This window comes from Genypterus blacodes, unplaced genomic scaffold, assembly GCF_046128005.1.
Source record: "Genypterus blacodes isolate CSIRO-AG114 ecotype Tasmania unplaced genomic scaffold, CSIRO-AGI_Gbla_v1 ptg000064l_1, whole genome shotgun sequence".
Taxonomy (NCBI): Eukaryota; Metazoa; Chordata; class Actinopteri; order Ophidiiformes; family Ophidiidae; genus Genypterus; species Genypterus blacodes.
The window spans coordinates 2,855,001-2,881,873 of NW_027466876.1; the positions used below are offsets into that span (position 1 = coordinate 2,855,001).

The 26,873-nt window shown below is 44.0% G+C and overlaps 2 protein-coding genes across 5 annotated transcripts in view; one reads left to right on the plus strand and one right to left on the minus strand.

Moving 5' to 3' along the window:
• The window catches only part of aig1 (androgen-induced 1 (H. sapiens)), a 9,993-nt gene extending 9,676 nt beyond the window's left edge, over positions 1 to 317 (minus strand). The window contains exon 1 of the mRNA XM_076155121.1: positions 1 to 317. This exon is cut by the window's left edge and continues 17 nt beyond it. Within this exon, the coding sequence (XP_076011236.1) occupies positions 1 to 124 (124 nt within the window). The 5' untranslated portion in view covers positions 125 to 317.
• Positions 318 to 8,357: 8,040 nt separating this feature from the next.
• hivep2a (HIVEP zinc finger 2a) overlaps positions 8,358 to 26,873 on the plus strand; it is a 66,530-nt gene continuing 48,014 nt past the window's right edge. For 3 of the 4 annotated variants that reach the window (XM_076155106.1, XM_076155103.1, XM_076155108.1), the window contains exons 1-2: positions 8,358 to 8,801; positions 14,371 to 14,428. The gene's annotated coding sequence lies outside the window, so the exon portion shown is untranslated. The remainder of the gene's footprint in view (positions 8,802 to 14,370; positions 14,429 to 26,873) is intronic. The other variant, XM_076155105.1, reaches the window with a different exon arrangement.

Here is a 26,873-nt window from a genome sequence, read left to right on the forward strand (position 1 = left end):
GGAACTTCCAGCTGCCTCCGTAGGTCTGGTGCGCCGGCATGTCTAAGGCTTTGTAGTGGCAGAGGATGGAGAAGTACGACAGGAGGATGGCGACCCGGAGAACCTGCGAGGGGATCAGCGCCATGATGCTCGCTCTCTTTTCCTCTCTCTCTCTCTCCCTCCTTTTATCTGTTTGTAAACCCCTCTCTCTCTCTTTCTTAACCTCTTATTTATCTATCTTTGTTTACCACTCGTGTCTACTACCACCCGCTCTAGCTCGCTCTCTCTCTCCGCCCTCTCCTGCTGCTCTCCCCTCTGTCATGTACTTCCGTGTTATGGTGGTGATTGATGATGACGTAATAGGTCATACGGTGTCACATCAGCTTATAATAGTTTCCGCTTTTTAAGTGAACTTATAATTGCGGTTATATAACAACAAAAGTTATGCTTTTGATATCACAGTGACTTTTTTCAGACGTAAACAAAGCGATCACATGATTTGTTATTTTATGGATGGAGTTTGAAAATTGCAATATTCTTCAGAAAAATCGCAATATGATCCTTTGGCAAAACCATTCAGCAAATTAAAGAAGCTAGTGTTTATATCATTTAAACTAATTTGTATTTATTGCTTTGCTAACCCGTTTGTAATTTGTACTCCAGTGAAGCTATATAATTTAATTGGATTTGATTGAATGGTTTCCAATATTTCAAACGTTGTTATTCTACTAGCAGGTGAAGCAGATGACATTTAATGTAATAAGGATTAATTCTATGTAAGGTTTATTCTTCTTCTTTCTACATTTGTTCTTATTTTTTTGATTAACAGATCAAATATCAAATTTCCTTTTTATTTCTGATTTCTGACTGGATTCAGCGCAAAATCCCCACATTGCCAAATCAGACTGATCTGGTTTGAACAGAGGTAGAGAGAGTGGACATAAATAGACAGCTCCAGTAAGGGAAAGAAAGAGGTGATTCTGTTGCTATGGCAATCCTGAATCACTTCTCTGCCAAGTGTGTAGTATTGTCTCTGGGTTAGCGGATGGACACATCCACAGAAAGCTACACAAGATTATGAGCGTTATCATGACAAGGTCTATACAGACAATACCAGCTCAGGTTATTGTGTGGAGGCAGAACGGGAGGATCTGCAGGGAAAGCAATCAAAAGGGACACCTGTGTGTGTGTCCAAGCCTGCTCTGGTCTCATCAGCCTGCCTTTAATACAAATACCCAATGAAATATGGAGAAGTGTACAGATTTAACAGTGTTAAATTGCATATTGCACCATTTACTTTGACTCTGAATCTAAGATGAATTTCACACCATGGACCTTTAAAAAGAGAATACATTGACATGACATAACTGTTGTATATGCCCATCAGCAAAAAGCATTTATTTTTACTCTGAGATTAAAGCCTGACTGACACAGAAATTCCATACTTGCTGGTCAGCTGCTAAAATCGTTCTGCATCCTCATGCTGGTTTCTCAGATAATGAAACTGTCGCAAAAGCTGCAGCTTTGGGCGTTGCAAGTTTGGTGAATCAACTGTGGTTAGGAGCATTAACACCCGTGTGCAGGGACATCAGGGGCTTAGCCTGTAGGCAGGCGCTACACTGCAATCTTCATCATATCAACATAACAGAACATAAGAATCTCTGTGGTTTATTTTGGGCAAGTGCTAATAGGCATTATGGTACACAGTCAACCAAGTGCTTTTTTTAATCTGTCTGTGAGGCATGCAGTTGCTGGCAAAATGAATAAAATATAGAATCACATGAACATGCTCTCCATAGAGATTATGCTGTACAGCCTGAAGCTCAAACCCAATCCAACCTCTAAACCCAAGATGCTGACTTCTTGAAATCAGCAAGATGAACAAGGCACCTCAGAATCAATCCTGCGGTCTTCACAGATTTTACATTTTCACAGATTTAAGCTACCTGATAGGAAAGGAGACCCAACCCCAAATGGATCTGAGGATACCACTTCACATAACACTCGACATGTTGACATACAGACCAGACGCCACAAGCAATAGACTGAATATAATTTCATCCTGACCTGACCTGATGACCTAGGCCCCGGCCTGGTCTAACACAATGCCAAACATTTCACGTTTACACAATGTTTCTACTTTTAAGTACCAGAAAGTGCTTGTTAGGTTAGATCGGAGGATATAAAAAAATCATTGGGAGTAAGGCCCCGTAAATCAAAATATATGGGTGTATTATTTTTCATAGTTAAAGACACGTGTGTACCACCATCCTGAGAGCTTTCCAGTAAAAGCACCCGTCCATTATGACAGCAGAGCAGCACTGTTTAGAGAGAAAATTCAGAAAACTCACCAAACTACAAATTGTTGAGGTGGAAGCAACAAAAACTAGATTTTGACAAACAATGGGCTGTATCAACCCCTGTTCCCATTGGAAATTACACCAATGTTTGAAGGAGTGGAAAAAGTTTGGTGTTCACATTCCCCGCTTACTTTCGGGGGATTCCACCCAGTAAACTGGTTGTTGATGTGTTTAAAAGCCACTGAGAGACTGAATTCAAACTGAAGCTTGTTTGGGGTCTGGAAGAGGTTTGTGGAAAATGCCAGGATGATTGGATGGAATATTGGTAATCCTTGAGAATCCAGGAACACTTGGACTGTGTGTGTGTCTGTATGTGTGTGTGTGTGTGTGTGTGTGTGTGTGTGAGAGAGAGAGAGAGAGAGAGAGAGAGTGTGCACGTGTGTGTGTGTGTGTGTGTTTGTGTGTGTGTGTGTGTTTGTGTGTGTGTGTGTGTGTGTGTGTGTGCATGTGCATGTGCATGTGCGTGTGCATGTGCGTGTGTGTGCAAGGGAATGTGTGAAATGTTTGCCATTGTGGAAATAGGCTTCCATGTACCAGGATGTTCATTTCCCACTTCACAGAGGGACACACACACATGCACACACACACACACACACACACACATTGCCAGCTCTGTGGGGTCTTTGAAGAGTTGGCAAGTAACATGTTTCCTCTTTCCCCCCTTCCTCCTCCATGTCTCTGTCTTCCTCCTTCATACGCCAAAACGTTCCATGGTGGAAAACTCTGTGGGTACAGTAAGAAAAGAGAGAGAGAGAGAGAGAGAGAGAGAGAGAGAGAGAGGGAGAGAGGGAGAGAGAGAGAGAGAGAGAGGGAGAGAGGGAGAGAGAGAGAGAGAGAGAGACAGATTTAAGTAATTGTACAGTATATGCAATATAATTACAGAATTATACCATCGCCAAAGTACCATTCCATAATCATTATCATTCACAATCATTTCCCGATCATTATGCAGGTATGTATCAATATAGCTGGAATATAATTACTCTGCAAAGGCAAAGTGAGAGAATGCCAAGATAAGGATAAGGGGACAACATCAACTAATAGATCGTTCCACTGCTTGTTTCAGCACATTCGCTGCAAAAATACCCATCAGGTCATTTGGTTAATTATGGAATCCAGTTTTGAGAAATTATTTTCTGAAAACTGCAGGAAATAGAACTCTGAAAGCTGCAATTTGACAGTTACGTTACATGGTGGAGTTTTTGTATGGTTAAGTATCTCTTGTGCTTAGATTTACAGACATACTTTAGTCCAAGCTGCATTTTGGTTACTCAATTACACATTATATAAAAGCACATTCTAGATCATTCTGAGTTTCATCTACATCTTTTTCCTCACACACATCATATGTGTGTTGTCCTTGGAGGATACAGTGCTTGCTTGCCTGAACAGCATGGATAGGCTTCCAAAGGGTCTGTTCAAGAGGAAATGACTTTACAAAAGGGAGCAATATTGAAAAAAAATGGCCCCTTGTCTTTATTTATATTATAAATAGGATCAGTGTTGTTGAATACAATATGGAAGATATACAGGTGATATACAAGTGTCATTGTAAGTAGTAAGACTACAGCAAAATGAAGGAGAATGTAATTATAAGAGGAAATTCAAAGTCAGTGTACCAATCCTGACCAATAGCGGGCGCTGTTTGGCACCCTACAGTCGGTTTGTTGACAGTGTTAATTGTCATTCTTTGTCTATTCATCACAATCTCTCACTTTCTATTGTACATGTACCCCCGCCCCAACACACACACGCATGCGCACACACATACACACACACCTACACACATGCACACACACGCGCACACACATGGAAGATGCCCTCTGGAAGCTCCATTATCTCCCAGGTAGTTTGACCTTTGGCCTCAAGCTGTTATATAATGTTCTGGCCACACCTCAGTACATGACCATGCGTGCGTGTGTGCGTGTGTGTGTGTGTGTGTGTGTGTGTGTGTGTGTGTGTGTGTGTGTGTGTGTGTGTGTGTGTGTGTCTGTGTCTGTGTGTGTGTGTATGTGTGTGTGTGTGTGTGTGATAAAAATGTGAGAGAGAGTGCTTGTCAGAAAGATATTGAGTGTGACAGAAACATATTGCACATAAGTCTGTCAAATGTGTCCCTCGTGCATTATTTTGCGTGTGTGTTTGTGTGTGTGTGTGTGTGTGAGTTTGTTTGCTTGCTGTCTGCGTGTTAAAAAGTGTACTACCAGGCTAATACAACTCGCTCACTGTCACTCTGTGAAAAAACTAGGTGTGGTAGTGAGGGGAGTGGAATTCATGTGTGTGCGTGTGTGTGTGTGTTTGTGTGTGTGTGTGTGTGTGTGTGTGTGTGTATGAGTAAGCATTAGTAATCAGTCAGTTGTCACAGAAATGCTTTGTCTTGCAGAACGTTACAGTTCGTCTCTGGGACAAGAGCCTGAGGCGACTGTGTGTTTCTGAATTACACTGTGTGTTAAAGCTGTGTGTGTGTATGTGTGTGTCCATCTGTGATATAATGAGTTATTCAGAACTTCCCGTAAGTACTCAGCAGGTTTCTCAAACTTGTTTCCTTAGACCTTATCGAGAAGGAAAACAATGAAACCAGAGGGTTTTGAGTCTAGGATTTGAACCTGTGACTCAGAAGAAGACACATGAGTCAGCTTTCAGGATTGTGGCCATACTTATATAAGATATGTGATAAAAGGATTGACACTGTAATCATCTTCCTCTCGTTGATACACATCTGTATTCTTGGTAACACACTTGGATGTGAAGCTTATTTACTGATTCTGCACCTTTTTCATGTTTATTCCTCTGAGCAAGCCAAGAAAATACTTCCTCCATCCCAACAACAAAACCTGTGTCCTATGACAACCTGGCTGGGCTGCAACTGACTTGTGGAAAATGGATCTCAGACATATTCAGGGATACAAATGATGGCAAAGGAGGAAACAATTCTAAAACACCTTTAGAGGAACCCTTGAAACGAGACAGCTTCGTCAGCCCGCTGTGGTGAGGTATTTGGTCCTGAATCCTCTAAAAGCTGCAGCAGCCGTGTCAGCTGTCAAGTCGGTGAATAACAGCCTCACTGAACTGACAGTTGGCATCCGTGCTTACTCTGGTATACGCATTGAAAGTGGTAGTGTGTGGGTTTTATCCAACTGCAGTAACCAATATGTTTGGTTAAATGAAAAGCTTCTGGAATGAGATGGCAGACGTGTAGTTCTGACTTCAAGCGATATCAATCCGTAACATGTGAGCACAAAATTCCTCCCTTTAGAGAAGCAATCATACAGAGTAATGTCAGATCTGCTTTTGCAATCCTCTGAATGAGTCTGGCAGATCCATCCATCCATCCATCCATCCACCCATCCATCCGTCTGTCTGTCTGTCTGTCTGTCTGTCTGTTTCCCCAACCTCTTATGTGGGTCAATCTGCAGCCTGTGCCCAGATGTTCTGCTCCCCAAAGCCACATCCATGAGTTCACACTGGGAGATTCTGTGGTTTGTAATCTTTCCTTTCTATGTTGTGGGTCTGACATGGATCAGATCACATGTTGAACAATGTCAAGTTCCTTCTTTTATTGTGAAGTTCCCGCTCCTGCTGCTGCTGCGCATAGATGTTCTGTCTGAACCATTTTGTCAAGTATCATTTTTAAGTAACATTTTTTAAACAGAAAACCTCAAAGGACATCATATAATGAGGGGAAATCAATAGAGAGTAAATACATTAAAGGTTATTTGAGAGCAAAATGGCATCTGCAGACACATACGTCTTCCAACAAAATGACAGCTGGCTTGAAAGCAGAATTTGTTCCTTCAGGATTAAATCTATGTTTGTCTGATAACATTCAGATATGAACAGATCTCTACTATATTCAGTATCAGAGAAGATGCCAGTGAACAAAGAACACAGGGAACCGAGCAGGTTGGTGCAAAGAGCAGCGCGCCGTCCGTCCCTTCATGTTGGTCCTCATATGAAAAGTAGATGCAAATTGCCACCTCAGAAGCTGCTGCTGTTGCTGCTCTCTGTCACCATGGTGCTGCGTTGCCACGGTGTCGCCATGGGGACTCCGGGGTCACCGATGATGAGGTCACATCCCAATGAGCCTCTTACAGGAGATGGCCAATCACTAATCCACTTACCTCTGGCCACACACACACAGCCAAGGATAAACAAAGGATAAGACAGGAGACTTTCATTGAGAAGTCGTGTTGCTGTCGGTCAGATGGTTGATTCTTTCTGTCTTTCTTATACGTTTGAAATATTTATATCTTATTAATTTGCTTTATTTAACAGGGTTCCATCCTTGTAGACATATTGTCACTTAGAATGTTGCAGTTCTAATGTATATAAGGCTTCCAGCTTAAGCTTATTTGCAGCCTTATATAAGCAATCACATAGAGAAAGATCAAAACAATTACAAAGATACACAATCAGGAAACATTAGGAAACATAAATTGTGTATAACTGCAAAGCCACCGGAACTATTTGCTCCCCCAGTCAACCTGGCGAACCAAATTGTATTGTGTTACATATTAAACATGTAAAGATAACGTCACATCGCTGTTTTCTGGTACGACTCCTGACTTCAGTCGCAAAACAAAACAGACACAAAGACACAGAAGTATTTGTAATTGCTTATGCCGATCGCTCCACCCAGCATCTTTTCCACCTTCTGGTCTTCAATAATGCATCGTGAAAGGATGCCATCAATGCAATTATAAGATGATTAAGTGTCATTATCTGTTCCAAGGTACAATGAGTGCTGTTTAAAGAGGGTTGACATCCTGCTCTGAGGGCGACGCCAAGTTCTGGCAGGCGTATTAGCACACAGGGTGGTTGGATCTTTACCCCCTTGTGGTACATTCGTCACACATCACATATTATCTTCACATATTTCAAAGCTTTGGCTCATACTCCCTTTAGTCACGGTGAATGACGGAAAAGGATGATGTTTTGATACATTACATTACGATCATTTGGCAGACTTACATTACATTACCACCCTTCGCAGAGGGGGGAGCAATTGAGGGTTCGGTGCCTTGCTCAGGGGCACCTCTGCAGGGACTTCCACCGGCAACCCTCCGGTTCCCAAGCGGAGGCTCTACCCACTGAGCTACTGCCGCCCACATACATGACACATGACTGTTACTGGCTGAGCTGCCTGTTCGAGGAATCAAACACGTGATGCCGTTTGTTTAGTCACGTCTGGAGCACTGCCAACTGTTTTTTCAAAGGCCTAATGTCGTTCATTAGCCAGGGAGGAAGCTGCACCTGAACCTGTACAAAAAGAAAAAAGGGCCTTTATTAAGACAAACTTCATTTATTAGCTGAAATGAGAGCCTCTGTATTCCTGAAGGTGTCTTTCAAATGAGCCGGAGAGGTTTGCTCTTCCGAATATGGAATTTCGAAAAAGAGAAGGAAGCATCAATCAAGTAACAAAGTAGATACAAATAGAAATATGACTTGTGTTTATAATTTGCTGTAGCTTCATTTTATGACGCTTCTCATTAACAATTCCAATATTTTAAAATAATGTACTAAACATAACCCACACAACAGCTGTAATCCAATTATGTTCTTCTTAATCAAAACTCTATATAATCAAACATCATATATCACATCATAGTACTACATATCTATTCTTTTCTGCTTTATTCTATTCGAGTCCTATTCACACACGTTCAGCCAGACAGACAGACAGACAGGTATTCAGCCAGTCAGGCAGTTAGACAGGCATTCAGTCAGACAGGGCGCTCCAGAGGTGACCGGGGAATCCTGCTCTCTCTGTGCCGGCAGACAGAGCCTCCTCCTCGGCCACTGCTCCTCCTCCCCACCCCTCCCTCTGCCCTGGTTGCGCGCTGGGGGATCCGACGACGTCACACACACACACACACACACACACACACACACACACACACACACACACAGAAAGACACACGCATACACACGCATACACGCGCGCGCGCGCGCACACACGCCCTCTCTCTCGCTCTCTGCCGCTCTGTCTCTCTCTCACTCTCTCTCCTCTACGCTGCTATTCTGGGAAGTAGCGCTTGGAATAACCCCCGTGTGCGTACGAGTGTATGCGTGTGTGTGTGTGTGTGTGTATGTGTCTCCTGATTTCACCCTCACACACGCACACACACACTCACAACACAGTCAGACGCACACATTTACTGTCTGTCTGACTGCAGTATAGTGGAGCTCCGGCAGCAGAAATCCGGTCGGAAAGGATTCCTTCCATTTTTACGCGTAACTTTTCCTCCGTCGGCCGCGTCGCTGCGTCGCTGCCCCGCGTCGCCGCTCCTCGAACCCTGGGTGGATTTTCTAACGCCGCTTTTTCTGCCTTTTCCTCTACCGGACAATCAGCAAGGTGTCAACCCCGACCCTGCCCGGGATCGGATCTCCTGTCACCGGGGGTGGCTTGTTGTCATTTTCGCAACAGAGCCGGAGACGCGCAGCCGGAGCGCCAACGACATGTAGGTAAGTGAGGAAGCGAGCAAAACAACCAAAGCACACCGGACATATTTTCACAGGTTTCAGAGTGACAGCGGGCTTTTCTGTGCCTGTATGGCCATTATGGGTTTGCTTTGACGGCACTTGATCTTTTGTTTGGCTTATAAGGGCAAGGCTATGCAGGGGGAATACCCCGGGCACGCATTGCATTGCATGCAGATTACCCGGGTTGCGTAATATCCTGAGGAATTTGCAGTAGCCTGCACGGCCAGGCTCGCTGCAAGGCCGGGGGGAGAGAGAGAGAGAGAGAGGGGGACAGAGGAGGAAAGAGTGAGAGAGAGAGAGAGGGAGGCGGATATGAGGCTGTGAAAGTGGAAGCTCAGATCGGTGTGATGTGTGATTTAACGCCTGGAAGGATGGAAGGAAGGAAGGAAGGAAGGAAGGAAGGACGGACAGAAGGTGTGTTTCCAGCGGCGATCAACCAGATATCAGCTTTCCTGTAAATTCACCTGCAAAACACCGCAACGATACAGTTTACACCAGTGATATTCCTGTGACATTCCCATAGTTGCTGCGCTCTAAAGTGAGTTTTTCAGCAGAGACCTGATCGTCCCCTCTCTGTGTCATTTATTGTGGCTGGAACATCCCCGTGACGGTCCCACGGGCACACAAAGCTCTCCACAAAAAAAAATGGATGACAGGATAGTTCTGTTTCACAAGGGGGAGAGACTTTATCTCGTTCGCTCATCGTTTATTTCCTCTCCCTGTGTGTGTGTCTCTCTGTATGAGGGAGAGAGAGAGAGAGAGAGAGAAGAGAGAGATGGTGGGTGGTGCGCTGGCTGGTTCCGGGAATGTTCCATGACGTGTTGCCGTCTAGAGAGGGGCCCTAGCAGGGGAGACTCCGACGTGCGACTCCCCGGTCCTTCTTGTTTCTCTCTCTGTCTCTCCTGATACTCCTGTGTTGGAAAATACTCCATCCTGGATTGGCTTCATGTTACAGAGGAGATGTTTACCACTTGTGTGCTGGTTGGAATTAAGATGTGTTCATCCAGCAAAGGTCAAAGGTCAAGCTCAAACATTTACACAGCACTTTGTAGGGAGTCAGAGTTTTGCTCAAGGGCACTTCAGCATAACGGCTGTATGGCGACGTGTGGATTTGAACTTTGGTGCCAATAGCTTGAGGACAGTCAGGCCACTCTACTCCTGAAGCTGCGCTGCTGCCATTAATATAATCATTTTGGATACTTAAAGCACACCTAACCGATTAGGATATTATTGTTTTAATATAATCAATAATGCCAAAACTATGCTGTAAACTCTTTTATGCTTCTGAAGTCTCTGTCAGTCGTGCAGGTTTCCAAGTACGCGACGTAGGGATGAAGATGTAACTTCACCTGCACTTCTACTGTCAAACTTCAACTGGTCGGTACTTACGTTTATCTGCCAGGACCTTAAGAGATCATTACAGTTTATATTCTGCTCTCAAGACGCTCATCTATGTGTGTGTGTTTGCGAGCATGCACAGGGAGAGACCGACCTACGTACCATCTGCCTCCCTGCCATTTCAATGCCATTTCAGATGGCCGTTGTGGCAAATGCGCGCCCGCCTGCACACACAGACAAACACACACGCACACATTCACACACAAATGCTGTTACCACGGAGGTTAGGCGTATAGAGGATGTGTTATGAGTTAGTGTACTTCACTAAACATTCAATTAATTTATTATTAATGCGTCTGGGGAACTCTGAGTGTGTGCATGTGTGTGTGTGTGTGTGTGGCATGCTGCAATATTGTAGTGGTAGGAAGACACTCTTGTAGCCAGGAGGCTTTAGTGCCTTTGAGCAAGGTACTGAATGCTTATGGCCACGGAGAGCAACAACTCCCTCTCATGTGTAAATCAGACCCAATACTCACAACACACCTGAGGCAGATGAGGTCATATATTTGTCTCAGTCCGTCACAGACACGGCGGTCAGTCGTACATCAGCTACTCAGACCTGTTTTCAGTTTACAAACGAGAAGCTGGCGAGACACAAACCACAACTTTGAAATGAGAGATTACAAATTACAAGGATAACTGAGGTGAAAGACGAAACCAGTGTGTGTGTGTGACACGCTCCACAAACAGGCCTGTAGCCTTTATTTGCATGTTTCATGTGTTGCATGTTGCATACGATATGTTCAGCATTCATGGTTCCTGCCATCGTTCCATTAAGTTATGATTCAGTTTGTTTATTGACACTCATATTACACTACTAGTTTGGCTGACGATCAATAGCTGAAGTTTTCATTTTCAACCGTCCTGTTAAAACTACAGCAGCCTGTTTTGATTTTGTGTGAAGTCATTTCTCATGTTGGATCCAAACCCAAACGCGTATTGTTTCCTTCTTAAGCAGTTTGTTTATTTGTGTTTGTGTTTCTTTGCGCTCCTTACTGCAGCTTCCTGTCTGCATGTGTGTCCGTGAAGCTGCAGCTGTGCGTCGTTTGCATTCGTTGTCAATTAACACAGTACACACATCTACTACACACAGACCTTTGAAATGACTGCAGATGGCATAATGACAGAAAGTGACAGAGTAGCACACACACACACACACACGGCTTATTGAAATGTAAGTAAACACATGAAGTTTGTAACATTCCTCCAGTTCATCCAAAATCATTCTCTGTTGTTTTTAAAGTTACATCTTGCATACAAGGCTTAAAAGATCGATTAGTCATCAGAAATGAACTAATATTGATGATACTGCATATTAGCCTGAAATTATTGTCTTGGGAAACCTCTAACTGAGATTTTGTGGCGTGTAAATATGTATAAATGTGCTGCGTACCTGCGTTATCTGCACATTAGTGGCGTAAATCCAGAATCCAGAGTCACGTAACACCTGCATTGCAACATGATGCATATTATTCTGCGGCGTAATAGTGCTTAGTGATTCTCCAGTGTGATGTGAAAGGATTCCTTCACAAAGCAAAGCATTCAGTGCTTTAAATGGGATTATGACTCTGTGTGTGTGTGTGAGTGTGTGTGTGTGTGTGTGTGTGTGTGTGTGTGTGTGTGTGTGTGTGTGTGTGTGTGTGAGATCACCTGAGAGCTGTAGAGGAACCTGAGAGCGCTCCAGTGACCAAGGTCCTGACAGTGATGGCTAAATTATTAAGAAACACACACAGACACACACACACACACACACACACACACACACACAGCCTAATGAGGTAGTATGACTGATTGGCTCCTCCATGTAAATCCTCTGTGCCAGTTGTACCTTGGGTTTAGTGTTATATGAGTCGAATGTAGAGGAGGTGAAGAAAGGTAGGAGAGGAGGAGTGAAGTCGTCAGGGAAGGAGGCAGAAGGAGGGAGAGTCAAGGACAATGAGGGAAAGGAGACCAGAGTGCAATGAGGAGATTGTGGAGGATTAGAAAGAGAGGAGAGGCAAAGAGGAGGAGAGGAAATAAGGAGAAATGGAGGAAGATGAAGAGAGAGAGGATAGTTTTCCAAACAAGACAAGTGTATCTGCTCGGCTGACTGCTGACACACATTTTCATTTGAAGCATTTTGCTCAGTAGGGTGTGTGTGTGTGTGTGTGTGATCGCAGCATGTTGTTCTCAGCTGCACAGAAGGAAACACTCCCTCCCTCCCCCTCTCCCTCCATCTCTCCCTCCCTCCCTCACACACTCGCTGCTTCCAGCCGCCAGCTGACATTTTTCCTTTTCCCTCCGCTCTCACTGCCCGCCGCCGGTCATCGATCACCTGACTGGTTGGCTCGCTCCATGCCGGGCCAACGGCGCGGCGGCTTTTTAATGAAGGGAAACGAGGGGGAAACGCGATCGTTAATGTCGAGTGTGTGTCTCTATTTGCCTGTTTATGGCGGAGAGTCAACGAGATGGGGCTTATATGGAAACCCAACCTCTTGTTGCTCTGAGGGGGGTATTGGCCTCTTTGTGTGCGTGTGAGTGTGTGAGTGTGAGTGTGAGTGTGTGGGGCTACTGAAATGGACAGGAGGATGATTGAAAGAAAGGGGGAAGGATAGAATAGAGAGAGAGAGAGAGAGAGAGACCTTTACTAACACTGGCCTACTCTCTCTATAGCTTGTGGGTCCTTGTGGGTCCATGTGCTAAAATAACTGCCAGTCAATGTGCACAGAGGAGTTTAGGAGGTTTTAAAGACATAAATAATGTCAAAAGTTGCAGCTATTGGGGACGTGTCATGTATTTAAGAGCAGGTTTGTCAAATAAGGCAGTAAATCCTACAAAAGAAGTGTCAGAAATGCAAACAAACAAGTCTTAAGTAGTCAGTTCCCACCGTTTCCTACCCCCACACCACCAGTTCTGTCATTTGTACTCCCGTAGCTGGAGTGCAGATAAATACCCGCCGTGTTTTTAGATATTAGATAACAGACATTTGCAATCACCGTTTTCATTTAGCTGTGACATGTGAGAGTAGCTACATCATCAATCAGTTTCCACACCCGCAGAAGTGAAAGGAACAAGGATGCATCACAGAGCCATCGTTGGGTTTTGCTTTGAGTAACTCTCACTTTCTGTCGGCTGGGAATTCTCACATTCTTGTTTGCTGTATGTTGGCATCACACACTCACACGCACTCTCTCTCTTTCTCTCTCTCTCTCTCTCTCTCTCTCTCGCTTAGATCAATCTTACTCCCTTAAAAAAGTTGAAAAAATCTGAAGAATATTCTAGAAATGTCAAACAAAGACAGAATAATGCAGATGAAACCGCAAGAATCAAGGAAAATCACGTTTATTTTTTAGAATAATAAGAATTTGACATGTTCTCACTTTACAACATAGACTAACTCCTGGAATGAACATGTCAGACTGATGCTGTTCACGTCAGTGGTTCTCGCTTTAATGCATCTAATCAATCTCTCGCTGCCCATTCCGTCGCGTGCCAAAGAGGCAGTGAGTCTGTCTGTTGAGGTTGATGTATTTTGCATATCCACACAAAAGATAAAACACTTCAAAAATATCTGCGGATGAAAAACAAATACACTCTCAGCGGGCCAGACGACGGCGACGAAAGCCATCAAGCTTCTGAAACATCCCATGAAAAAAGACATGTGGAACAAACCGATGTGACAAACCGGTGACACGAGTGATGTGAGACTGCGAAGCGGAATGTCGTCCGTTTGCGTTTGTGTTCGGAATGTCACTGTCAAACCCTCAGAATCCACAAAGGAAGCCAGCGATGCCTCTGGGAACGCACGTGTGCTTCTAACACGCACGACGACCCACCGCAGGGTCGCTGTGTCACTGCTGTTGCGGCACAACTTGCATGTCTGAACTCCTGTTTCCCGTCTCAGGTTGACCTTTGTCCCGTCACGGCGTGCCAGCGCGCAGTGTGTCCTAACGCAGGGCACGCTTTTGTATTGAATCACACGTCATCTGAATCGCTCTTTTATCTTTCATAGCTACAATGTTTCATCCTGTGTTTGTATTTACCTTTTCATTTATTAAAAGGTCAAAGGGCAAGCAGCACTTCCGACCCTTTGCTGTATCCAAGAAATGCATTGTGGGATAATCTCTCTCTCTCTCTCTCTCTCTCTCTCTCTCTCTCTCTCACCCTTTCTCAGGAGGTGTGACCATTTTGTGGATTTGTTAACTGGATTTGACGACTAAAGGTTACACCAGGTAGGATTATCCAAAATAGTGTGTTTGTGTGTGTGTGTGGACATGTTTGTGTGTGAGACCTATTAATGCATTGTAGGTCAGTTTACAGTGTCGATTAGGTAATATAAGATTGTGTCTCAGGTGTCAAGATTTGAAGGTGCTCCATTTTACCCAGGAGAACTGAGATTGAAATGAGAGAAATTCATAAAAGTTGAAGCTGAAAGTGAATTTATAATGTGAACTGAATGTGGTAAGTTATGAGACTTAAGGCGCCATGTAAGGTGAAATACACCTGAAATCCACTTAAAAATGAGGAGAAAATGGTGGAGCTTTTGTGATAATAATAAGCATCATTATGATTTAAAATGGCTGATCCTTTTGTCATGAGAGACAGAGAGAGAGATAGAGAGAGAGAGAGAGAGAGAGAGAGAGAGACAGCAGGACAAGGAGAGTGTCGAGCTGTATTCATTTAACCAGAATTACTCTCGCTGTTTTCTCCCTCTCGGTTGCTGTGGCAACCGGCCGGGCTTCGTTACTGGAGGTGTGACCTCTGCTGGGAGTGCAAATGAAAAAGCTCACTTAAATGGTCCGGCTGCATGCTGTTATTTTAAGTTTGTGTGGTCCTGTTTCCTATTAGCGCTCGTCTCTCCTCCGGAAAGCCGCTTCTCCGTGCTGCGCCGCCGTCACAATCCGGCCCCACCCACCCTGACAGGAACACTTTATCTGCTAAAGGGAAAGTGTCTTTTAACTTGTGTTTGTTCACATCGAGCAGGGATCACAGTGAGGTCACCAAAAGATGCAGCTCCTCCATACATTAATACCTCAAGAAAGTAATTATAATATAGATTTTGCACAAGAGAGAGGGCAGGAAATGACAGATCCAAAGATGAGATCGAATTGAAGCAAGCAGAAGAAGTATACGACTCTAATGTAGCATATACCTTAACGATACAGTTAGCAGGATAAAGCGTCATGCAAAGATTGGTTTTCATATGTCTGACAATGGCAAATATGCTAATATACTGGGAAAAACAGTTCATTGTGTGTGTGCGTGTCAGCTGTGTCACTTCCTCTTCCTTTGTAACAGACATATTAGCATCAAAGAGAAGCCGAACTACGTCTTCCAAACTCTCACTCCTCCATTTTCTCAATATCGCTCATAATGCACAACAACTCTTCTATCTGTGTCGATGACCCATGACTCTGTGTGTGTGTGTGTGTGGGTGTGGGTGCGTGCGCGTGTCTGCATGTGTGTGCGGTTCACTCAGACTGTGCGCTATGCACAGAAATAGATAATGTTAAGTAGAGATTACTATCGCCACCTCAAAGTGCAAACGTGTGGGCCTTTAAACTTCACACACAGGCAGGATGTGAACTGTCAATGCTTGCACACAGTGTAGACTCTGTAGAACTATGTTTGTGTGTGTATGTGTGTGTGTGTTGAGGTGTGTAATGAGGACACAGAAGGTGACAAATGCCAACGGCTGTGACAAACTGCTCAGAAAGACAGAAATTACACAGGAAATATGTTTTCTTGAGTGTTTTCACAGACTCGTTGGTCTTTAATATGTACAGGTACATTAGGAAAGAAAGGTTAAGTATTAGTTCTATTGCAAAAAGTTGCCGTATAGTTCAAAAAGTTTTGAATGAATGATTTGAAGTTTTATACTAGATATTTAAAATGATATAATGATAATAAAAAACTACTCTAACGCTTCAAGTGTGTAAGTGTGATTGTGGAAAAAAACAGAAGGAATGGAAAACACACACTACTTCCGAGTATAAATGAACAGTTGGAGCAGCGACGAGATAGAGAAATCGACGAACCCGACCAAAGTCTGTACGTTTGAGCGGGAATGTCGCATTCAACGCATGCAGTTGAATTACAGTAATCTCAGGAGATTGGAGGAGAAAAGTGAGATGTGGGTGCCATGGTAACTACGGAGTTGGTGCACAGAGGAAATGTTGCTAATGAAACACCAGCAGTGGACCACTGAGCCAATGAGAGCTAATTTCTTGGCTCCAGCAAATAAGGAAGTGACTGAAATAGTGGTCTCCCCCCACCCCCCCATTAGATATAACACCGTGATCAGCTAAAGAACATAGAAGAAAGAGGGCGATGAAGAGGAGGAAGTGTATGTTCCGTTGCCATGGTGACTGTGGCTTGGTATGATAGATGCTGACTGTGTCCTTGACAAAATCACAAAGTGAAGGTGTTTTACACGCAAAACCACATACACATACAAACACACAGCACTGAATGATCCGTATCCGCATTAACAGGTGACACAAGAGCGGCCTTCAGATGACCCCCCACCCCAGATGTGTGTATGTCCCTGCATGTGTGTGTTCAGGCCATGAGTGAGATAACAGAGCGGCAGGATTTGAATAGCATTATGGCTTATGACTGTTGTCGAGACAACAGCAGTTAGTTTGGTTCCCATTTCCCGCAGGTACCCAGAAGTCCAATGACCTCTGTGTTTGTGCATTCAAATCACATGGAAAATGTGTGTGTGAGTGTGTGTGTGTAGCAGTGTTGCTGGGTACAGTGCAGTACAATAAGGAGCTTTGGTTTCGCTTCCGTATCATTCCTCATGCAAATGATGCCTTTGTTGCCTCTGCAGTCTGCATACTTCCTGTACAAACTGTGTGTGCGCGTGTGTGTGTGAGGGTGTGTGTGAGAAAGACTGCACCCTTCTCTCTGCATGGCCATGCAATCCAGCATATGCATGTCTGCAACTGAGCTTTATTTACATGTACGTGTTTTGTGTATGTTCAATTTGGTCACCTGTGTTTTCTGCATATGGGTGTGTGTTCATGACAGTGTATGGGTGTGTGTTTTGTCACATTTGGTTGGATGTGTGTTGACAGCAGTCACCACATTCTGAATTCAGTATAATTAAACCATCAGTTATAGTATTAAATGAATTGTCGTCTCTCATCAGTCACAGCTTCCAGTCAGTACTGAACCAGCAGTAAACAGCAACACGAGCGGTTGTAAAATAATAGTCAATAGCTTTAGCAGATCATTCTCAGCTTGGATTGTGAATGCAGCCTGAATGGACATCACCAAGGCCAGAGCTGAGGAGCTCTTAGCAACTCTGAAAGAGGCAACAAACTGTTTGGAATGTATTGATTTGTTTTCTTGTTACTGAAACATGCTTTTATGAATTTAACTTCCATTATAATGTAGAATGTATTTCATATGGATCAACATGGTTCAAGTGCAGTGACAGATGTTCAGCTTGAAACAGAACGCAAAGTGGCTTTCCAAATATTTAATTGTGTATTTGTTTTCTCAAGATGTTATTGAACAATGTTTTGTGAGTAGCTTCTTACTTTGCACTGAGCATTGTGACCAAATAATGTATTATATGGTCGTTTATGTTTATGACTGTCACGGTTAGTCAATTATAATCGACTTAAAATCGATAGGATGAAACATTATCAATTATTCAAAGACAAGCTAGCTTCTGCAGTCTTCTTCGTGGCAACTGGACACAACCGGGCAGAAACAGCAGCGTTGTATTGCACATGTGAAGCAACACAACAACTCTTATTCCATTTGACAACTTTATTCTCCTCAGTGCTTTTAAATATTTGATGTGTTTTGTGAATAAGCAAACCGGCCTCGTGCAAGATAGATGAATTACATTACTAACCCTAACCCCTGTGAAAATATAGCACATCATCACGTCATCATGCCTTGAGGTGACAATGCCCCAATGCCGACATATATACTCATCATCATCAAAATAATCAATAGATTAATCGACTTTGAAAATAGTGAATTTGTTTGTCACTGAACCAAATTGTTGACACAGTTGCTAAGTGTGTATAGCAGAGTTTCAGTTGCATTCGCCCCTGCTGTTGACTTGTCACCGAGCAGCAAAAGAGACTCCTCTGCTTTGGTATGGAGCACGCTGGCCTTCCTCTCCTCCGCCTCCTCTTTCATTGTATCTGCACATCTTTCTGCTCGTAGCGCTTGTGACCATAAAAAAGTAAAAGTTATCAGGTTTTATGAGATGATCTTGTCTGAACCCGTCACTTATGACTCGCGGGCTGAATCAGCTGAAGGAACCATTCATGAGAAGACAGGATGTTTGTGGGAGGAGAGACAGCGTGATGAATGGAGAGAGGACAAGGTCAAGAGCGGGAGGAGGGATTGTAATGAAGTGCCTCTGTCCCCACACCTTCCTGCTGATTCTTTTCATTCATTCGTCCCTCGCTCTCTTCACTTCCAATTCACAATCTGTCTTATCAACATGCCTCCCTCTCTGTCATCCCCTTTAACCCCTCCATTCTTCCCTTCTTCCCTTCCCATTATTTCCACTTCTGCCTCCTCCGCCATCCCTTCCTTTCTATAATCCTGTTTCTCTTTGTCGTCTCCTCCCATTCTACACCTCGACCCCGGCTCAACTGCATTCACATTACCAATCTGTGACGCTTTTACTCATGCTTAATTGACTTTTGTAACTCTTTTTACTTGTATTTTTTAGAAACATGCCTTTGTTTAAGCTGGAGGCATTGGTTTTGCCTTAATACATTATTTTTCTGCTGTGGTCTGACATTTAGTGACACAAATGATTGTTCCCTTTCTTTATCGTTCCTTCCTTACCCTTCTACCTTCCTTCCTTCCTTTCCTCCTGTCTCCTGTTTTTGCCTCCCTTGTCCTCTCTTCCTTTGTTCCCTCTCTCCATCATCATCACCTCCTTCCTCATCATCTTGTTCCCCCTCGCCCCTTCCTGTAATTTCCCCTCCTTCTCTTCATCCCTCCATCATTTCATCTGCCAGGGAGGAACAGGTGGCTAGCCTCAGAGAGAGAGAGCGAGAGAGAGATTTATTGTGCCCCATGTCAGTGCCCTAGCTGGCACCCAGGCTTGTACCATGTGATTCCCTTACTGCCCTCTTCCTTGCATCTGCCACTCTGCTTTGCCCGGCGGAGCGAGGACAAAGAGAGAGGGAGGGCGACATGACGGAAGGAGGAGGAGGTGACGAAGCATCCGACCGAAGGCTGTGATTTTCTAAAGTAGAGAGAGAGAGAGAGAGAGAGAGAGAGAGAGAGAGAGAGAGATATCCTGGGTCACAGCCGAGGGACAGCAGGTGCGTCTCTTTGAGGCACTCGTACAGTGGCTTGATGGATGCAGGAACTAATGACACGCACACACACACGCACATTGGCGGATAAGAGCGAACAGCGAGACACTCCGATAATTAGGTGCCCACACCATGATGACGTCATTTCCTGCCTCCACACAGGAAGTCCACACACGAAAAAGCCTGTGTGTGTGCGTGAGAGAGTGAGAGAGAGGCAGAGAGTGAGAGAGAGCAACAAAATTGTTCACATAATTCAAAAGGGTTGCTAAATGTTTGAGTCAAACTTAATGTCTGAATTTCTAAGAAAGACTTTAAAGCATTTAACCAGCTGATGATCATTTGGTTCAGATAATTTAGCTTTTTTTCTTCTTCTTTTGAATAAATAAGGTAAAACTGACAAGCCTTGTTGAACTGTGTTGTGGGCACCAGATATTCTCTCGTACACAACACATAGGGACGAGGTAGCGAAGGTGGCGAGAATGACTATGGTGACAGAAAATTAGATTGCTTCCTTTTATCTACTACTCACGGTTGCCCAGCACATCTACTACATGAAAGCTGTGTTTTCTCTGCGGTTTACCAACTGGCTACTGGGTCAAACCAATTCCCCACATCTGCAAAACAGCACGGACTGATTTCAAGTTGCAGTGTTGATCCTCACAACTGTTGCTGCTTAACGTCTCTATCTGGTGAGCATCAGATAATCTGGTGCTGATCAAATTGTGTCTGACAAAATAATATCTGGTGTGCTTGTAGTAACATCTGGCACTCGTCACATGTTATCTGGTGCACATGAGAAACCTGAAAATGTCAATTGTTCTCCTCTATCCTTTTTTGCTTCTTCATTCCTTCTTTTCACTTCATTTCAATGCTATTTCGCTAATCTAAATCTCTTGCCGCCGCTTTTTACATTGACGTATTTGGGTTTCCCCCGCCTTAGCCGCCGGGATTAGCTGCTGCTAGTTAGCCGCCTCCAGAGCTAACACCGTATGCGCGGCGTTAAGACTGATTAGCTCGACGCTAGCTATCGCGTAGCTAACTCTGAGGGTATTACAGCTTCAAAACGATTCACCGCCTTGCACCTTACACGTCCCGCCTGTCAAAAGTTGAGAGATTAGGTAATGTTGGCGACGGTTAGTGCTAGTAGGCTAAGAATGAACCTTTTCAAACAAGGGATCTAAAAATGCTCCCTGTGCCATCTTTGTACGGAGTAGAATTTAGCGACAGAAGTATTCAAATCCTCTCATAAGTGTCTGTAGCAAATGTGGATTCTATGTTTATTCTATGTGGTCATTTTTTCCCTGTATGTCTTTCTGTTATCCACCAGAACCCTTTTACCTCCAAGAGCTCCAAAATCCCGCCACTCTTCATTTTGTAAAACCCCTCAAACTTCCACAGGATAAACTCTAAAATACATAATAGCCGAGTCAAAGTCAAGGCGGCATCACTGAATTTGCGGCATCTGGAAAAGATGCCGTTTTTTCCACACACGGATTTCATTTGAGAGACGATCAATGTCCGTCAAACGTATCACAGAGCCGGCCGCTTTCCCCACAAACTCTTGGATTGTCCTTTTGTCTGTCTCCGTCTGCCCCCGAATTTTGTCCTCTGACAAGCGTCTCAACGTCCAAACGGAGACGTTTCGTCACAAACCGAGATGTGAATCTAAGACGCACAAAGCTCCTATTGTGACAGAGTGGTTTTGAGGCCCAAGGGCGACAACTGAAATGAAGCTAACCTGGAAGTCATTTGGAGTTGTGCTGTCGGAGATATAATAACAAATAAAACATGCTATAGTTACATTAGTTGTAGCAGTATTGGCAGAAGCGAAGTAACTTATTCACTTTATCAGAACAAAGACCCATGTGAACTATAAATGTACCCCAGTTCAGTGTCATTCATAAACACATATCACCTCTTCTCTTAGTTTCTGCTGTCACTCCTTTCAACTCTTGCTCTCCCTCCTTGATGAGGGCCTTTCCATCCCTCCATCCATACAGCATGCCTCTCCCTCCCTTCACCTGCTCTGCTCCTTCGCCTCCTGTTTCATCCCTCGCTCAGTCTGATCCCCCCCCCCCCCCCCCCTCCCCCTCCAAAGCTCCGTCGATCTGTCTCTGGATTCAATCCTCTCCTCTCTTTCATCCCCCTCTCCTCTCCTCTCCTCCCTGCTCTCCTCTCATCTCTGGTCCTCTGTTCTCGTCCTGTCTCGACTCGTCTCATACTCTCCTCCCCCCTCTCCACTCTCTGATGTGCTCCCTTCCCTTTTCCTCTCTCGCTCTCTCACCTCCTCCCTGCTTTTTAAGTCTTATGCCTCTCCCTTTCTTTTCCACTCATTTACATCTCATCTCTTCTCTTCTCTTCTCTTCTCTTCTCTTCTCTTCTCTTCTCTTCTCTTCTCCTCTTCTCTTCTCTTCTCTTCTCTTCTCTTCTCTTCTCTTCTCTTCTCTTCTCTTCTCTTCTCTTCCTGTTATTTTTGCTCCCCTCCTTTCTCGCATTTCCTCGCTTCCTGTCTTCATCCTTTCTCATTCCTTCTTGTCCCCTCTTATTTCCACTAATGGCCTCGTGTTTTTCCTCCCCTCTCTTTCTGTCTTTTCTTCTCAGTTTCAGTCTAACTGACAGGGGGAAATGTGATATTAAAGACCCTTAGATATCCACTGTTTGTTTTGAAACACATCTGTACCAGATTTGTGCACCCTGCTGTGAAACACACACATGGCCATGTACATGCACATGCACACCAACACACACACACACACATACACACACACACACACACACTACCAGTGTCTGATAGGATTTGGCTGACAACTTGCTGATATTAGACCTTTCCGTTAACATAAACTAGATAGGAGGATCAGACAGAGCTGCCAGCCATCTGTGTGCTCTGTGCTCTCTCTCTCTCTCTCTCTCTGTTTACTGTCTCATGTCTCCACTAAGATTTTGTCCTGTATGTAATTCCCACTGGAATATCTATGCAAATATATTCAGATACATCTTATTCAAAACAAAATGAGACGTCTCGCTGGGACAAAAATCACCCAGATTAAAAACAAAATACTGACGCCTGGAGTCCTTTAAATGTGTGAAAATCTCTCTCTCTCTCTCTCTCTCTCTCTCTCTCTCTCTCTCTCCCTCTCTCTCTCTCTCTCTCTCCCTCGTCTGTGGCGTTCCATCCCAAACCGAACGCTATAATTTATCTCCATCTCTTTCTGGGTCCAACCTCAGACCGTTAAAGGTTTCCCGTTGGGTTTGTGGTGGGCAGAATGTCAGAGCTGTGGATTCCAGCGCCGGGCAGAGAGGCGGCTGTGTGGTGGGGCCATCGCTGCGCTTCTGGTATTATTTTGCTGTCCGAAGGGCTCTTCTTTTTTTAGGGCAGCAGAATGTGTAGTTTAATGCGAAGAGCGATTTTAAGGGATGAGGACCCCCCTCGACCTCCCAAATCATCTTAAAACACTTTATGCATTCCGAGTTAAGATTCTCGTATATATGCTCTTACGTGTTGCTTATGAAGGCCAGTCACCTTTTATAAGGAATCACACTTCTTCTTCTTACTTCTATCTGTCTGTCTGTCCTGCGTTTGGTCATTTCATCTTGACTTTTTCTTTATTTACCCAGAATAGGTTTGTTGAGCACGAGTGCCGTTTTACAGCAACGCCCTGCTCCACTGCTGCCCAGCAGAACCACAGGCTTATCTGTTGGAACCTATCTGCTGACGAGTGAGCAGCTCCACTTAGAGCGGTTCAGGGGTTGGATACCTTGCTTAAGGGCACCCGGCTGAAACAGACCAAATATCACAGATCGATGCAGTGGAGGAGTAGACTCTTGCTCAGTTTTGGAAGTTTCGAGGAGCAGAAGAAGTGCTACTTGAAGGTTGCCAGTTCCAATCCCCGGATAAACTTGGTAAATATTAGTTGGGAGCAGGAGACTGGATGTGAAGTGTTCCCGTGAATAAACAAAGAATAGAAGTGGAATCACATTTACAGTGAAAGAGAGCAGACAGGAAGCAAACAGTCTGTCAGTCCCCTCTCTCTCTCTCTCTCTCTCTCTCCCTCTCACTCTTTCTCTCTCTCTCTCTCTCTCTCTCTCGCTCCCTTGCTCTCCTTGTCACCTCTATGTCTGTCTCCTTCCTTCCTTCTGCATCCTTTTCTTTCCTTGGCATTTTCTTCACTATCATCCTCTTTTCCTCTCCTCTCCTCTCCTCTTCTCCCCTCTCCTCTCCTCTCCTCTCCTCTCCTCTCCTCTCCTCTCCTCAACTCTCGTCTCCTCTTCTCTCCTCTCCTCCTCCTCCTCCTCCTCCGTCTCCTCCTGTTTCTCAGAAGCTGCTCAGGGCCAGAGGAGTTATATTTAGCCATTTTCCTCTCCTCTTCCTCAGCCCCCCTCTCTGTATGTGCCTCTCAACTGTGTGTTGCCTCTGCAAAGATGGCTTCATTAGCCATAGACCTCAGCATGAAAACACACTTACATACACACACAGACACACAGACACACACACACACACACACACACACACACACACACACACACACACACACACACACACACACACACACACACACACACACACACACACACACTCTGGGGTAGATAAGGGGTAGAGTCTGTTGCATAAGAACCTCTCTTATATAATTTGTTGCATATTTAATGCTGAATGGTGCAGTGGCGATGCAGAAAGCACAAAAAGTATGTGTGTGTGTGTGTGTGTGCGCGTGCGTGCGTTTGTTTGCGAGAAGTAATTTAATACAAACAAGATTTTTACAACTTGGCCTCTCCTTGGCCTCCCAGAGCTGTTAGATCACAGAGAATGCAACATGTGAGCAGGCAGTCATCACCAGAATCACTTTAATCAGCAAGAGTAATAACATCCCTGTAATAACTTAATAACTTCCCTTCCCTGTGTGTGTGTGTGTGTGTGTGTGTGTGTGTGTGCGTGCTTGAGCATGCATTGTTCAAAAAAATCGTTATCTTTATCTTTATGTTCCACGTAAATATCATAATTTTCATGATTAAGTTATCAATTAATCAACTGAATGATCTTACAAATGAACTGATTAATTAGTTGATTAATGGTTCATTAATAATAGAATTTACGATGAACTTGTTGGCTCACATTATACAATGTTGCTTCATCTGTCTGCTACGTTTTACAGTAAATACACACACTGTGAAGTAACTGGTAGATACATGTTGTGGTACAGAGAAGGACATGCACATCCCACTTTAATGCCAGTTTAAGGGGGCTAATACATGAATTTAAAGCAGTTTTGTAAAGCAGACGTCTGTGGTTACACTGGTCAGCCCCCAGGTGGGAATGTTTGGAATCCCCCCCTCAGAGAAATAAAAGTTGAAATAAACACCTTCCCACGCTCCCTTAATGGAGCACCCCCTTCCCGACACGTTCCCAGTTTTCTGGGTGCCTAGATGCCAAATCTGTGTTCCTGGTGAAAACAACCTGTGTTGTTTTTGTTTTTGTTTTTGTCGGGCAGAGGAAGTGACTCAGCCGCTTACCGGCATTCCTTTATTTGTTTTTTTTTTTGTTTTTTTTTACAGAGGAAGTAAGTTGCTCGGGGGTCAAATGGGGCCAAGCACAAGCAGGTGAATTACAAAGTAAACAAGGGTTCTACTGCAAAATGGCAACACAGAGAAATACAGATGACTTATAACACAAAATTAAGATAACTAAAGCAGAATATACATTATAGAATGTAACTTGTGCTGTAAAGTCACACAGCTGTCATTCTGTTTAAAGTTGCTAGTTCAACGGTCCAATATCATTTTACGGGAAATTGGATTTGGGAATTGTCATTTCTGTTCAGAATTGAGCAAATATGCAAATAATAACATACTGAAATTGAAAAGTGTGTGAATCCAGCAGAAATTATACCGCGAGTAACCACCCAGCCACAGGCAAGCTGAGCCATTGGAGCTGATTTCCTGTCTTGAACAGGAACGCTGCCCTTCTGGTGACATTGGTGTAACGGTGGAATCCTTCCCCCAAATGCAGCCGCTGCCAGATAATGAGGTTGCGTAACAGCTAAACTCTTCCCCTGCGTTGTTAATATCGATTACCCTGTTTCATCTGATGTGCAGCAGAGACACACACACACGCACACGCACGCACACGCACACGCGCACACACACACACACACACACACACACACACACACACACACACACACACACACACACACACACAGGGCGCTTAGTTGCCAGTCCATCAGCTGGCAGATCAATCAGGGCCTAATGAGATAAATGAGCTCACTAATTAGTTAACGAACCGCTGGCTGACTGACTGACTGACACACAGCACAAACAGAGCAGCCTGGCAGCCGCACAGCACGTTGGCCCAAGGAACTGAGAAAGGGAACCAAGCAGGCATTATTTATCAAAATGCAACTAAGTATCAGGAAATAAAACTAAAAATTAATTTCCTATATTTCAAAATGTATCATCTGCTAAATATTGCGTTAAGCAGGAGTTTCTCCACCCAAAATACTTCAGGATTCTGATCTACAAATCAGCAAATTTTCATTCGCTCTATAAGTGAGATCAAGAATCGTTTACATACATAGATTTTCAGAAATTATTGTTGGAAGTTTTTACACATTTTTTAGTTAATCTACTGTAGGATACTGTTGAATTTAAAATGCAGCATTCATCATAAATGTCAGTGTTTTCATAGATAACACTAAGAATCCCCTTCAGGTGTAAAAGTGTTATGACGTCAGTGTGGAAACAGTGTTAGAATACCAGCCACACTCCAGTTATTATTACTTTGTAGTCAGATGTTCGTGAATGCAAATTATACTAAACCTCAGATAGGATTAAACATGGTTTTAGTTGACATTCAGTTGCAGTAGTGCTTAAAGGAAAAGGCCAGTTTTAGCTCCATGAGTTCAATCCTATTACTTCACTTCCAAATCTTAACCCAAACCTGTCATCAAAATGGCCCTCAGATGCTGAAAATTCTCCATGATGAGGTTTAATTTCCTCTCTCCTCGTTAAAACCTTCCTCTTGCACATCTCTGCCAACTCATCTTCACTTTCACAGGTGGCAAAACAACAACAAATCTACTCTTCAACACCGATGAAGAAGTGTGAACAGCAGCCCGAGTCAGCCTTTAAAAATGCGCGAAGCTGTTTTCTCCCGGCGAATGCGTTCAGAATTATGAGAATGTGCTGGAAAAAAACATCAGGGAGTTGGCAGAAATTATTGCCAGGGAAAAGAATTTACCGCCACCGCTGCTTCAAATGGGATTGAAATGAACTGGCAGCCCAAGTAATCATTCCAATTTACTCACCTGACTCAGAGAAACACATGCAGTCCTGGTGGTTTTAGACACAAATGTGAGTCTAATTTGGGGTTTTAGTC